Here is a 15,182-nt window from a genome sequence, read left to right on the forward strand (position 1 = left end):
CTTAAACAGTTTGAATGCATTGGTGTTATCTGTTTCTGAAAGATTGAATAGAATCTGTCTGTGAAAAATACTGCTAAGAAAGCATGTGGGCCCAAGGGTTTCTGGAAGGGTAGCTCATTGACCAGCTTCCGTAGGTCTTTATATGCATTTTTACTCTAGTCTGGGTTTTTGTTTTGTTTTTTTAAAAATTTTATTTATTTATTTGAGAGACAGAGAGCATGAGCTGAGATAGAGGCAGAGGGAGAAGGAGAAGCAGACTCCCCGTGGAGCAGGGAGCCTGATGCAGGACTCGATCCCAGGACCCTGAAATCATGACCTGCCAAAGGCAGATGCTTAACTGACTGAGCCACCCAGGCGCCCCGCATTACTCTATTCTGAAAAATAGCTCCATTAATTTATACATAAGGAATATCATATATTATATCCTTATAAGGTTATAATTTCATCTCAAGTTTATATACATAGAATCGAGCTCAGTGATCAGTGATTATTATTTAAAATTTACATGCATACATATATATGTACAAAAAATTTCCTTTACATTTTGGTTATCTTCTTTCTGTTTGTCTTTTTCTTTTTTCTTTCTCCTTTCTTTCTGTCTTATTATTCATGCTTTCTCCCTTTTCTTGACTAGGTTAGCAAGTGGTTTATCTAGTTCATTATTCCCCCCAAAGAGCCACCTCATATTTGTCTATAGTTTTTCTGTTTCCTTAACGATATATTTCTCCTTTTATTTTCATTAATTTATTCTGTTTTCTTAGAAATGTATATTGTTCCCCTATCATACTTTTTGAAGTGGACACTTAATTTATCTTCTTCCTTGTTTATGAGTATTTGAGACTCATCATATGTCAGGATATCTAGCATTTTCATCTTCATTATTTTCTTCATAATTCACAATTATGGTTATGACTTTCCCTTTGGCCCAGGAGTTGCTTAAAATGCATCCTATGATTTTTGCTGTATTCAGTGGGTGCAAAGCAAGCCAGTAGTTTTATCAGATGTACAAGGGGAGGATGTTACACAAGACATGGGTAGGAGGAGACGGGTTGTTGGGTCCGTATTAGAAGACTGCCCCCTACTAAGTGGGAAGACTCATATTCTACACAGCACAGGCTCTGTGTTAGCTGGTTTCTTCCCAGACACTGCCTCTCTCCCATTCTTTCTAGTCTCCTTCTGGGACTGTTAGACATACATCAATATTTTCTTCTTTGTTATCGCTTAACTCAATTTTTTTCATATTTTCCTATTTCTTTTACCTTCGTGCTACAATCTATATAATTTCTTCAAATCTGTTTTCCAGTCACGAATTCTCTCTGCCAGTGATGTCAGAATGCACGGCTTTTCTTCAACAGTTCTACAGTCAATGTCTCATAACAAAAGCTCTTCCTAGTTTCTTTTTCAGATTTGCCTGATCACATTCCATATTATCTCAGCGCTGGCTTGTGTACGTGATGTCATCTTCTATTTCTTAAACATTTTATAAATAGTTATTATATGATTTTTTTTTCTAGAGAGGGAGAGGGTGGGCAGGGGCAGAGGGAGAAGGAGAGAGAGAATCTTAAGCAGGCTCCACGTCCAGCACGGAGCCCAATGCAGGGCTCGATCTCACAACCCTGAGACAGTGACCTGAGCCGAAATCAAGAGTAGGGCACTTAACCAATGGAGCCAGCCAAGCACTCCTAGCAGTTACTATATATTCTGTATCTGATCATTCTATCATCTGAACACCTTGAAAGTTTAAATCTTTTGTTGGTTGCTTCTGCCAGCTGTCGTTTATTAAAGTTTCCATGTTTCACCGTGAGTTTACTTTTACTGACTATCACCATGGAATTCTGAGAGCCTGAATGGTGTGTGCTTTCCTTCCGAGAGACTTTATATTTGTCTCAAGAAGCCAGGGGTGCCACCAATCCTTCTAGAACTGGTAAACAGCCTTCCAGATTCCTGACTTATTCTGCCAGCTGGGGTGTCAGGATCATTGCCGGCCCTCAAGGGAATGCACCCCTTGTATGTGCTGACTACAGATTGGACTGTGTTGTAAGTATGCACAAGTATAGCTATGTGTGTGTGTTGTATTGGTTTTCTTGAATAGTTCCTTCATGTCTGGTGAGCTCAGCAGTAAGAATGACATTTTAGGGGTGTCTGGCTGGCTCAGTTGGTAAGAGCATGAATCTCTTGATCTCAGGGTTGTAAGTTTGAGCCCCACATTGGGTGTAATAAAATCTGTAATAAAATGTTATTCTTTTTTTTTTTTCTTACAATACTTAGGTGTTTTTGGAATGGAAGAATAGCCTTGCCTCCCCACAGACTATCTATTCTGACATTTGCTGGGAGCAAAAGGTGCCATAGGCAAACTTCTCTTTAGAGTTTCTACTGTACCCTAATTCCATGGGCATGATGAAATAAATGCATTTCCACCTTCAAATCGCTTCTCTCCATTCCCTCTACCCCCTAATTTAATTATTTTTCTTAGTGGTTAATATTTTCCCTTTAAAAACTCTGATATCTCAGTTATTACATTTGTCTGTTTTGTTCCTCCCCCAGCTAGACACAATAAAGAAATTGATATATATGGACAATCTCTTATGCCCCCCACCCCACCACACCTTCTTTGCTATATCACTTGTGCCTCATCCAAGTTTATATCTTATGCATTCTGTTTCCTAACTTCAGTCCCCACATTTCAGTCGATGTTTCGATGGATGCTCACTTCTAGTCACTTCTAGGCTTTCCATTTATTTCTCTGCTGGTTGAACGTTATCCTCTAGTATTTTCTCCCAAAAAGGATTCAGCTCTTTACAGGTTCAAAAATAATTTTCTGGGGGCACCTGGGTGGCTCAATCAATTAAGCGTCTGCCTTTGGCTCAGGTCCTCAGGTCATGATCTTGGGGTCCTGGGAGCCCCTCATCATCAAGCTCTCTGCTCAGCAGGGAGACTGCTTCTCCCTTTCCCTCTGCCCCTCCCCCCAACTCGAGCTCTCTCCGCCTCCCCCAAATAGGTAAAATCTTTTTAAAAAATATTTTTCTGTTACCTAAATACTTGAGCAACACTTTAGTTGCTAGAAATTGCTCGGGTTACACTTTCTTTCCTCGTGCCTTTGTGAGCATTGCTCCACTGCTGTCTGGCAGTGAGTGCTACTGTGGAGAAATCTGCAGGGAGCCCACTGTCTTTTCACATTGTCGGTGACTTCATCTTTTGCCCGGCTGCCTAAAATATTTTTGGCTCTATCTCTGAAATCCGGTAACTTTTATCAGGACATGCCTCCATGTTCGTTATTCTTTGCCATTTTTTCCTGGAATAGGGCTTTGCTTTTCAGTCTGAAACTGAGAGCTGCTTTCATTTCAGGATAGGATCTTGAATTTGTCTTCAGGTACCTTTTCTATCCCATTACCTTCATTCGCTTCTGTAGGAGTCCTGTCCTTCTGCCCCAGCTCAGGGCCCTTGACCTCCACAAACATCTGTCCCCTCATTGGAGAAAACAGAGCTCATCCTCCTTGCCTCCCACTTTTGCTTATGTCACATCTCCTTTATGTGTCTTCCATGTCTGTCATTTCTGCCTAATCTGTTTCACTTGTTTATTCATTTTATTACATTCACTTTTGCTCAGTCATTAACTCCACGTACCCTTCTGTGTTCAGTGGTATCTCTCTTCTGCTTCTGCTCTCAGTGTTGTCCTCATTGGTCATCAGATTTTATTCTTGTTTACCTTCCTTGGCCCAGTTCTGATGGTTGATACTTTAATCTCCTTTGACCTGACCATCTTTCCCCTGAATTCTTATGTATTTGCTTTGTGCAAGTGAAAAAAAAAAAAGGACACAATTACTATGGTTTTAAAAAAAATAATGCACATAGGTTCGCACATTGTTTTTAGCCATATGATAATCATATTATCTGGTGAGTATTCTTCACATCCTTTCTCCCTCCTGTATCTTCTCCCTTTTTATTCGTACTAATTTGTATAAATCCCGTACTAAGTTTTTGAGTGTTGTTCACCTCTGAGTTATTCTTAGATCAGCAATAGATAGGATGTTCATTTTGGAGAGTGTCAGGGCTATTTTCAGGTTAGCAGGAATTCTCCTTAGGAGAGGAGTGTGGGTTCCAACCCAAAGAGACCAGCAGTTGTAAGACTACCCACCATGCAGTCTGTCTCCTGCTCTGAGGAATGGCTTCCTACACATATGGTCTCTCCTTGTCATTTCCTTGTGAAGCCCTGATTTTCCGGCTTCTGCCTGGTGATAGGCTGGGTCCAGAGAATCTTCCCTCACCAGTTTGAGCATACATTTCTTTCGTCTTATCTTCTCTCTCTCTCTAGTTTTACTATAAATAGTATACTATGCTTGCATAAAAATGCACAGATCATACATTTAGAGCTTGATTAGTTTTTAGAGAGTGAACACATCTGTTGAGCCACTGCATGGGTCAAGAACCAGGATATGAACCTTGATCACTGAACTCCCAGTCTGCTACTTCTGACCCAGCTCAGGCCCTTGACCTTTACAAACATACAAACATGCACCTCTTCTTCAGAAAAATGGAAAAAAATAGAGAAAGCCCTGTCCTGCTTGCCTCCCACAGCTGTCATGAGCCTCAGGGTGACAGATGTCAGAGCACCTTGTCATTTGGAAAGCACGACATGAATGCCAGCTATCTAAAAGGCATCACAATGGAAGCATTAATGCTGTCCATGCCGGTTTTCCAGTACTGAAAATGAATCACAGAAGGGCAGCTGTTTGCTTGGTCACACAGGCTGACGCTGATGGCCGCACTGGGGTCAGAGGCTGCAGCTCTAACGTCGCCTTCTCCGCTCAACCCCCTTGTCTTTGTTTTGAAACTGAACAGAAAGGTAACCACTGTCCTGACTCCCAGCACGACAGTTTTCTCCTACTTGTTTTTGAAGTTCATATAAATGGGATCATGCAGTATTCCATCGTTCTAATAGACCATAATTCCTCTGTTGATGGCCATTTGGACAGTTTCCAACTTTGGGACTAATACAAAGATTGTTGCTAGGAACCTTCTTGACAAAATGTTTTTGGTGAACATAGACACCCGTTTCTGTCCGATGCATACCTAGGAGCGGAATTGTTGAGTAGTAGAACGTGCATGTCCTCAGCTTTAGTAGGTATCGTCAAAGAGTTTCTCAGAGTTGTTGAACCAAGTTAGAAGCTCATCATTAAGAGTGTTCTTATCACACCACATCCTTGCCAACACTTTGTATTCTCTGTCTCTGTCGTTTAGTCATTCTGGTGGGTGTGTAGAGGTATGGAGTAGTGGTTTCAATTTGCCTTTCCCAGATGGCTGATGAAACTGAGTGCCTGTTCATATGTTTACTGGCCATCCTTATGTTTAAATGTCCTGCTTTGTGAAGTGTCCCAAGCTTTTTGCCCATTTTTCTACGCCATTTTAACTGTCCATGTGGGCTTTTGTTTTGTGTTCTTTACATATATTCTGGATACAAATCCTACATTGCTTCCATGCATAACAGACATCTCTCGCATGTATTACAAATATCCGCTCTCACTTCCTTTCAGTTTTCTTTTGATAAGCAGAAGTTCTTCATTTTAATGTAGTATAATTCATTAATTTTTTCCTTTCTGGCTAGTACTCTTTGTGTTCTACTTAAGAAATCTTTGCCTGACCTCATCTCCTTTTCTCTGATGATTAGAAAAGTTTTATGGGAATGTGCTGTCTATAAAGTGCATAACAGTTCACACCGCCTTCTTCCTCTACCTCCCGATGGGGCAGGTGTCCCTCCTAATCCCAAGCACTCCTACCCCATAAATTACCTCCCAGGTCAGCCTTGTCTCACGAACACGTGTCCACACACTGACACCACACTCTCAAAGAGCTCCGGGGTTAAAGTGCATGGAATCAAACATTTAATGAGGTGCAGTCTGTCTTTATGGGACCAGCTGGTGGTGTGCTCAGAGTTCTCATCTTTTTACCATTCCATAGAGAGGTGAACAGTAATGGGAACATAGGGGCTTTCTTGACCCCGAATGTGCACTGTTCCACTTGAATCATCAACTTCTTTAAGGGCACAGAGCAGCTTCGACATACTTAAAAAATGAGCAAGCGCTGTGGGCTTTTGAGCTCTTTGTCAAAGCCCCTCCAGCTCTGCTTTCCTTCCCTTTTTCGCCTTTTGTCTCTTCAACTTCGAAATCCTTTTTGACTTGAGATAGCACAGTGCACGTCTACTCTGCAGATGTTTGAGGGGACTTGGAACGGCAGCCCTCTACACAAGCAAAGCCCACCCTCTGCAGTCTCCACTTTGACTGTCCTGACCAAGGACCCTTGACCCTCACCCGGCCCAAAATGCACCTGCAGGTGCCCCGGCCACGCCCTGGCAGGCGATGTCGTCTTTGCTCCAGCCCAGGCCTCTTCCCCATGATTGGGCTTGGCATCCTGGAAGTACTGCGTCTTTAAAAGAGCCTTCAGCACATCTGTTTTCAATTTTCAGACCACGAGGAGAGGATTTGGGTGCAAGTAGTTTATCTGGGAAGTGATCCCAGGAAGCACTGTGAGGGGGCAGGAAGGTGGGAGAGGAGGGTGGAGAGTCCAAAGTGCATGGAAGGGCTGGCGACTGCAGGGACAATGGGGCCATCCCACGGGGACCCTCTGAGAGAAGTGAGGAGCTTGCCTCGGAGCCATCCCACCCTGGGAGATGGAGTGTCCAGCTCCCATTCCCGTGGTCAGCGGGTGCTCCGTGGTCAGGGGATGGCCTCCGGCAGAGACTGGGAAAGCAGCAGCCGGCGTGTGCAGACACTGAGTGTGCTCTGAGTCCTGCAGGGGAGACTGAGGCAGCCAGGGAGGACACTGGCCATGTCTGCCCCAGTTCTTTTCATAAATGGCCCCATCCTAAGCACTTTGTCTACGTGCAGTTTTCTTATTCACACAAATGGGAGTCTGTTTTTAAATGCCTATCCTTGTTGAAGGGGAATTATTTTAATGGTGTATTTGTTCATGTTAAGAAATTCCTTAGGTGAAATACTGTAGGAAATTATGCATAAGCCAGCTGAGCTAGAAAATAGGTGACCATGGGGAGAGTGGAAAACCTTCTTTTAACCCCTTGGGGTTTCTGAGCCCTTTATCTGCCTTTGGGCTCTGGATTCTAGGCCTGCATAACGACCCCTCCAGCCTCAGCAACAAAGCTGCCTCGCTGGCAGGCCCTCTCTGAGGAGGCTAGGCCGTCGGGGAGGTTCTTTTCCTGTGCACTCTGTCTGACGCATGGGCACCTGCCTCACACCTTCCTACATGACACGGAAGGTACGTGTTTGTTAGTGGCGCCCAGCCTGCGCCCTGCGTTGGACACCCCCTCAGTAGCTAATGCAGGAATTGCCAAACCGAATCCCCCCGACAAGCACCCTCCTCGGAGTCAATGCACAGAATTTTGTGGAGTTAAAATGAGGTTGAATGATGCATTTTTACATCCAGATTCATGACCCTCCTTCTTCCCTTCATATTTCGAATTCCAAATCCAAACCAGTCACTGGGCCCCACCTTCCGACCCCAGTAGTGACCTGTACGTGGCATTCTAGGCAGTTGTGTTCCTTCCCTTGTCAGCAGCATCTGATGTGCGCTGGACTGTGGTGCCTGGTGGAAGGAGATACGTCCTGCAAGACCAAGCTGGACCCTCCCCTGGACGGCACCGAGTGTGGGGCAGACAAGGTAACCCCCACCTTCCACAGCCCTCCCCCGCCCCCGTCTCCTGGGCATCGGGCACATCTCCTGAAGGACAGTGGTCTGCACCATACTCAGGAGTGCCTGAAGCTTGCCATGCCCCCCCCCCCGGGCTGCCCCAGAAAGGCCCATGGAGCCCATTCTGGGCCAAGAGGGACACTTGTATCACCTCTCTCCTTTTTTTGATAAGATACCAGAATCGCTTAATATTTTTATTAAATTGATTTTTTGTCACACAAGTGAATTTCCTTAAAAAAAATTTTTTTTACATCAATAAACCATACTTGGGAAAACAGGATCGCTGGCCATACGCAAAAGGCTATCCTAAAACGAGTTCGACGAGAACAGTGTTAGCCGATCTAGCTAGAGGTTAAGAGAGCGAGCCCGAGGCCCGATGTTCGTTAACAGGAGACACTTGTGTTGGAAAGGAGGGCTGTTCAGGGCCAGCAGATTGCTCCTCAGTCTTACTGCAAGGAGTGAACGAGATGCCAGATCACCTCTCGTGCCCCGGAAGTGCCGCGCACATTGGGAGAGTCCGTGGCTTTCTCTTACTCTCAGAGCCAAGGGAGCCCATCCCTCATGGACTGTTAGGGCAAAGTGCAAAGCCCGCAGGTGTATAGGTGTCAGGGCGGTCTCTAGAGTTCACAAGCATGCCTAGCCCCTCCTCGAAAGGGTCTACTTTTGTGTGAATTACCAGAAGCCACTGGGGGCTGGCGTGGTGGTTGCTCACGTGGCGGGAGTCGCAGTGATGTGGTGCGCGTGCGCCAGCGGGTTGGCGTCGTCGGCGCTGAGTGCCCTGGGCCCGGGGCCCGCCCTGCTGTGTTTCAGTGGTGCCGCGCGGGGGAGTGCGTGAGCAAGACGCCCATCCCGGAGCACGTGGACGGAGACTGGAGCCCGTGGGGCGCGTGGAGCATGTGCAGCCGGACGTGTGGGACAGGAGCCCGCTTCCGGCAGAGGAAGTGTGACAACCCCCCGTAAGTCCGCCTTGAGCAGGCATTCTCCAGGGTGCCCTGATCGGGGTTTCCTGACCGCAGCTCTTAACCGCCTGATGCCCAGGAGGGTCTGTCTCCTGAGGAGAATTTGAGCTTAAGGAGCAACAACAACAACAAAAACCCCAAAATGACGTCACTCCCAGGCCCGGCGTGCAGGGGTGTGGTGTGCGTCATATGGCAGCTGGGCTTCAACAGAGCTCTTGCTGTGAACGCGGATGCGGGGAGTGTTGTGGTGAGCTGGCTCCTTAGTCCTTGTGTGGGCCTGGGTGGAAAGCTCTCGTCAGACAGCTGGGTGACAGTCGCCCTTTGCAGGCTTCCTCAGTTCAGGGTCATGCCAGGGAAGCCTGTGGACCTTCGGAAAGAATGGCCGACCTTCACATTGGCCGTTGGCTGATGTGGGAGCCGCCTGGCTGTGGATGAGTCACAAAGCATCCGGGGTTCAGCTGTCTTGTTCATCCAGATAATTTTCACCTGTGCTCTTAGAACTATCTGACAGAGAATTGTTTTGGGTTTTTTGGGGGGTTTTTGTTTCCCCTCACTGGCTTCCTTTTATTGACCTTGATGACGACTCCTCTTGTTCTTGGAACATTTGTTCCAGAAAGCTCAGGGCTCGATTCTGTGCTTCATTACAATAATTCCTTTCCCACAGGTTTTTCTCTTCTCTTCTGAGATTTCCAGTTTTTAATATTTCATAAAATGTTTTGTGGCTTGTGTGCCATCAGCTGTATCACATTAATTTTGAAAATGAGTTACACGTTATGAGTACAAAGAAATGCTTTATATCCACGGTTAAGTCATGTTGAATAATTAGCAAACCCCTCTGGTGTTTAAAAATTCCGATGCCCAGGCTATATCCCAGACCAATTAAATCACAAGTTCTGGGGCTGGGACCCCGGAACTGGATGTTTTAAATCTCTACAGGTGAACCCAGTGGCCAGACAAGGTTGAGAACCTCCTGATTAAAGGAAAACTGACCTCACAGTTTAGTCAAGGTCAAGAGCACTATTTCCGCACCCCCCCCCCCAGTGCTATAAGAGTTGGCATCACATACTATGCCTTGTTAAAACTTTTCCTTCCAGTATTTAGCAGAGTGCCTGAAAAATAATAGGTGGATTTTTAATCTTTTAGGAATGACTTCTTAATTCAAAGCATTGAGGGTGTACTAGGATTTAGAGAAACAGAATCAAGGAATATGTATATGATTTGCGATGAGACACCAGCTCATATAATTACGGAGGCTGCGGGGTCCCACAATCTGCCATCTGCAAGCTGGAGACCCAGGGGGGCTGGTGGCGTGATCCCGTCCAGGTCTGAAGGCCTGAGAACCAGGGGAGCTGATGGTGTAAATCCCAGTGGGATGGCAAGAGAAGGTGCGAAGAGAGGTCCTAGCAGGGGTGGAGGGTGCAGGCGGTGTGCATGAATTCCTCCTCCTTCTCCCTTTTGTTCTACTGAGGACTTCGGAGGATTGGATGATGCCCCTTGGGGAGGGCCAGCAACAATACTGCATCCAAGATTCAGATGACAGTCTCATCCGGAAACCCCCTTGCAGACACACCCAGAAATAACCTTTCGGTCAGTCAAGTTGACACGTAAAAGTAACCATCACAGATGGGTAGATGGTTAGAAAGCCTATTTAGTTAAATGGTGAGAAATTAATAGAGAGAGGTTTCAGTTTTTTCATACATCTATGAGGAAGTTAAAATAGTTCCGCCTCTGGCCCTGAGAAGAGAGCTCTGTGGGGCACCTGGGTGACTCAGTCAGTTAAACGTCTGCCTTCGGCTCAGGTCATGATCTCAGGGTCCTGGGACTGAGCCTTGAGTCAGGCTTCTTGCACAGTGAGGAGCCTGCTTCTAACTCTTCCCCCCAACCCTGCTCTGTGCGTGCTTGCTCTCTCTCTCTCTCAAATAAGTAAATAAAATCTTTTTTTTTTTTTTTTTTTTTTTTTTTTTAATGAAGAAAAAGAAGAGAGCTCTGGTTTTGGAATCAGGATGCTAAGATTTGGGCCTGGCTTGTTTGTTGGTCATGTGACCTCAAGGAAGCCCCTTCCCTTCTCTGGGCCTCAGTTCTGCCCTTGAGGGAGCTGGCAAGGGTATAGAGGGAAGAGCTGGCCCTTGAAGCAGAAACAGACAAGGCTTCAAGTCCCAGCGCCGTTGCCACTGGCAGCTCACGGCCAGTACGTGTGTCTCTATCTGAAGTTGGAGTAATTCATGGAAATGCATATAAAGTCATGGTCTGTATTGAGTACATGGGCCCCTCCATATTAGCACTAACAGAGAATAGAGATGAGACCATGCGCTCTGTCCCCTAACTCACAGTACCACGTGAGGCTCAGAGGAGGGTGATTTGCATGGAAAGGCTTTGTTCGGGGCAGGGCACAATTTCCAAGAGTTGCAGCTGTCCTGGTGCTTCATGTTTGCGTCTGGAGCTCTTATACCCTGGGAAAGGATCAGTCTCCTTTGGCACATCATTCCATATCAGCTGTCACCCAGGAATGTCATAGTAGGGGCGTATCAGAACCTTTAAATGCCCGGAAGGACCCTGTGCCCGAGACAGCTGACAGTTGGATTGTATTGAGGTGAGGACAACCTTTACAAGAGTAAGACGTCATCAATGCTGAGCAGACACATTAGGCACAACTTTTAAGGGCCCTGACTCTGTTTTCTTGGCATGACATTGGCTAAGGCATCCCCCATGCCTTGGCTGTACCCATTGTTCCCATTCCAGCTGCTTTCTGCTCTGCCCACTGCTAAAGAACCCCTAGTCCAGAAAACTGAGTTCGTGTTCCCCCTAGCCTGGCCTGCTGCTGTGGGATTTCATGGGGTGGGTCCTCACCCCATCCCTCCAGGCCCAATGGCCTCAAGAGAGAGGCTGTTCCTGAAACCCCAAAGTTGTAAAAATCTCCCATTCCTCTTCTTTATCAGGTGCCCCCCACCCCACCCAGTAGTGGTCATGAGCTTTATCTCTCTTTGCCCTTCTTCCTCTGTCTTATCATTGAGGAATGGGGGACTTTGCCAGGCCTCTGCAAACAGTCCACTGAGGGGTATGTGGGTCTCAGTATGTCAGATGGTTATGGGCCCTGACACATCCCTGAGAGAGAAGTCTTTATGTCTCATCTCTGTCGTCCAGCCACACCCCCTGGGGCAGCCAATGGTAGGAGGACCAGAAAGAGAATGCTGGTGTTCTCATGCCTCCTGACTCCTGTGCCTCTTCTCAGTCATGCCTTTCTAACATGATACCTTCAGTACACCTCGACGAGGCTCAGACTCTGGGCCAAGATCTCTGCTAGGTCTAGGCTTATAATGACAAGCAAAAACAGATCAGAAGTCCTTGCCCACTCTCAACAGGCACAGTCCCGCCAACTTCCTTTGGTCTTCTGGACACCTCAAACCTGACTCTTCCCAGACTGTAATCTCTCCCTCCAGCGCACATCTCCACTCTGTTAATAGCACCACCCTCCATCACATCACTCCAGTCCAAAGCCCCTGAATCCACAAATGGTCTCCTTATCCCCTTTCTTCCTCCTCCACATGCTCTCGTGGTAAGAATGGCAAGGGCAGCAAGCCTGCACCACGTGCCAGGTTCCTTTTTTGGCATTTACATGCAGGAAATCATCGAATGCTGCCCTCCAGGACAGGTACTCTTTTTCGCCCTGCTGGTTAGGAATTGAGTCGCGGACAGGTTAGGTAATTTGCCCATGGCCACACAGCTGGTGTAGAGCCCAGCCGTGAGGCTCCATTGTTCTCTCAGACCTTGTGTACTGGCCTCCCTGCCCCCCAGATTCATTCTCCACACAGAGCCAGAACTTTCCATCGTTCCCCGCTGCACTTAGAATAAAGTCCGTACTCTTGACCGTGGCCTCTGTATTCATTTCCTGGGGCTGCCTCATAAATGACCACAACTTGGTGTCTTAAAACAACCAGAAGTCTGCAATCAAGGTGTTGGCAGGGTTGATTCCTTCTTGAACCTGAAGGAGGATTCACCCCACCCATGCCTCTCCCCAACCTTCTGGTGGCTGATGGCACCCTCTGGCATGCTCTGCCTTCGCAGACTTGCCTCTGTCTTCACGTGGTCTTCTCTCCTCCTCTGAGGACACCTGTCACTGGATTTAGGGCCCATCCGAAGTCAGGATGATCTCCTCTCCTACTTAAGAGATACTTAGGTTATGTTCACCAAGACCCTTTTTCCAATTAAGGTCACATTCATAGGTTCTGGGTGAACTTATCTTGGAGGGGAAGGGGCCACCATTCAACCCACTGCAGCCTTCTTTCTGTCCTCAGATACAGCACTCCAAGCTCCGACCTCTGTCAGTATCCTTTCCCTCCCCCCAGCTTGGCTGTGCTCCTAGGTAAATGTCTGCTCAGGCCTCCTTCCTGACCACCTTGCACAAGGCAGGGTGCCTGCTATACACTCTCTCTCAGCAGCCTTTTCCTACATTTACAGGTATCACAACTTTCTTGTTTTCACTTTGTCCTCCCCACCCCCCATCCCCCGGCCTTTGAGCTCCATGAAGGCCACCGCTGGCTGGGCACCATTCTTCTTTCCATGCTTCTAGCAGAATAGCTCCCTACCTCATTACTTGGAGGCATGCTTGCTGAGAAAAAGCAGTCTCTGCTTTGCCAGTGCCCCAGAACACACACTTAACATTGTTTTCCCCCCTGAAACACATAGGTTATTGTAAATTATGCCAAGAAGGCAGATCACCAGGTGGCTACCCTTTCTTGTACCGTCTCACCTCACTGAGGCCCAGGTGCTGTGGACAGCCCTCACCTGGGGCACAGGTTCCCCTGCATATGGGAGTCCCCTTCCGCCATGCCTGCCCTGCCCCACGGAGGTTGTAGCCCACAGCTCGGGGTGTTCAGGGTCCCCTCCAGAACAAACTCCAAAATGTCACCTGAGTGAGAGAAACAACATGTCTCTGCTTCTATGATATTTATACCTGGGTAGCCTGTCCAGTCTTGTGCAATAACAGTGTAGCTTCTGTTTCTCGTTCTAGAGAGCACCAGCAGGCTCTTCCTCTCTGGCATGTTCTCCAAGGTACATCACCTTCAGGGAAGCACCCCAGGTGAACGGAAAGAGAAGGGCCCGGTCTTGGGTAGATGGTTAAGCAGCAGCCCCAGGTGTTTCTGGGGGACATGCAGGATACAGACAGTGTTTTATGAACTCCAGGCAACAGTTGTTAGCCCGCTTTTGCAGAGAGGCCTGACGTGGTGATTGTTACAAAGCACAGCTGATCGAGGCCCCGGAGCCAATCTCTGACCAAAACAACATCCTCTCCCTGGCTCACTCCTCAACTCACCAGGCTCGCTGCCTTGAGATTTCCCAAGGATGTCCAGATCTCACTGCTGTGTACATCTTGGACTTGGAACGCTCCCACCACCCTCTCCCTACCCCCTTCACTTTATATTCCTGGCTCCTTCCCCGTCTTCTGCAGCTGGTTTATTCACTGTCCAAAAACACTGGCAAGAGAGTCCGCTCCCCCACCCCACCTTTTTCTTTCTCTAGTCCTGGTCTGTACAGCTTTTGAATTTGTATTTCGTGCCGGCTGATATCCGGGCTTTGGGGGACCATCCGCATTTTTAACCCAGCTTCCTAGGCTCGTCCTTTCCTGCCACAATTGGTGTGGATGTCGGTGGGAGTTTCTGCCCAAAGATGGCAAGGCAGAAAGTTCATCGCTCATTTGAATTCTGGTACCCCATGAGAAGGCTTGTGTTTTTGGGGGGAGGGCTAGAGAGTAGGGTCGGGAGAAAAGGCTCAGGTGGTCTTGTGCGAAGAGCCTGCTGTCAGAGCACGAGAGGGATGAGAAGGTGAGTGGAGCATAGAAATGGAATGCCACTGGGGTCACTGAGCAGCATTGCTCCAAAAGCAGCCACCTCCTAAGACCCATGGGAGACCTGGGGCTGGGGAGTAACCTTAGATGCCTGTAATTGCTTTTTGCTTTCAAAGTGAAACCCCTGTATGTGCACTTTCAACATGTCAGTGACCTCGTGTTCCCACGGATGGATCTTTAAAGTCTCAGCCTTTTACCCTTGAGTCTAAGTCACATGTGTGACTTGGATACCTTGCAGTGGAGGCCTTAAAACTAGGATGTCCGCTGCCCTGAAGGGGCATTAGCAGCCCTGCATTACTCCTGGCACCTGGAGCTGCCGGCTGTCCACTAAGCCATTGGTGTCTCTGGATGGTGAGCGGATCTGAACCGCTGCTGTGACTTTTATCTTCAAATCTATCTTCATTGACTAGAACAGAGCAAAAAAAAAAAAAATTGTCCCTCAGCCACAGCATTTCTCTTCCTCCTATCCCAATTCTGTGTGTTCATCCGCTCCCAAGGAAAAGTGCCGCGTGATCCTGTTCATCTCAGTGAACCTTTGCCGCCCCCCTGTTCCGTTCTGGGGTTTGCCCAAAGCACTCTAGGTCCCACGCTAGCAAGCGACAGTCAGTCCTGCCCAGCAGGAGCTCCCTTTTCTCTCCACTCTTTCAGTCTCTCATCAGAGCCTCTCTACCTTATTTTTTTCC

General features: G+C 47.5%; 1 protein-coding gene across 1 annotated transcript in view; it reads left to right on the forward strand.

Annotated features, from left to right (window-relative positions):
- ADAMTS17 (ADAM metallopeptidase with thrombospondin type 1 motif 17) overlaps window positions 1–15,182 on the forward strand; it is a 351,717-nt gene that overhangs the window by 201,937 nt on the left and 134,598 nt on the right. Inside the window, exons 13-14 of the mRNA XM_057303716.1 lie at window positions 7,564–7,668; window positions 8,509–8,654. Coding sequence (XP_057159699.1) covers window positions 7,564–7,668; window positions 8,509–8,654 — 251 coding nt within the window. The remainder of the gene's footprint in view (window positions 1–7,563; window positions 7,669–8,508; window positions 8,655–15,182) is intronic.

This window comes from Ursus arctos, unplaced genomic scaffold (genome assembly GCF_023065955.2).
Source record: "Ursus arctos isolate Adak ecotype North America unplaced genomic scaffold, UrsArc2.0 scaffold_28, whole genome shotgun sequence".
In the NCBI taxonomy this organism is placed as follows: Eukaryota; Metazoa; Chordata; class Mammalia; order Carnivora; family Ursidae; genus Ursus; species Ursus arctos.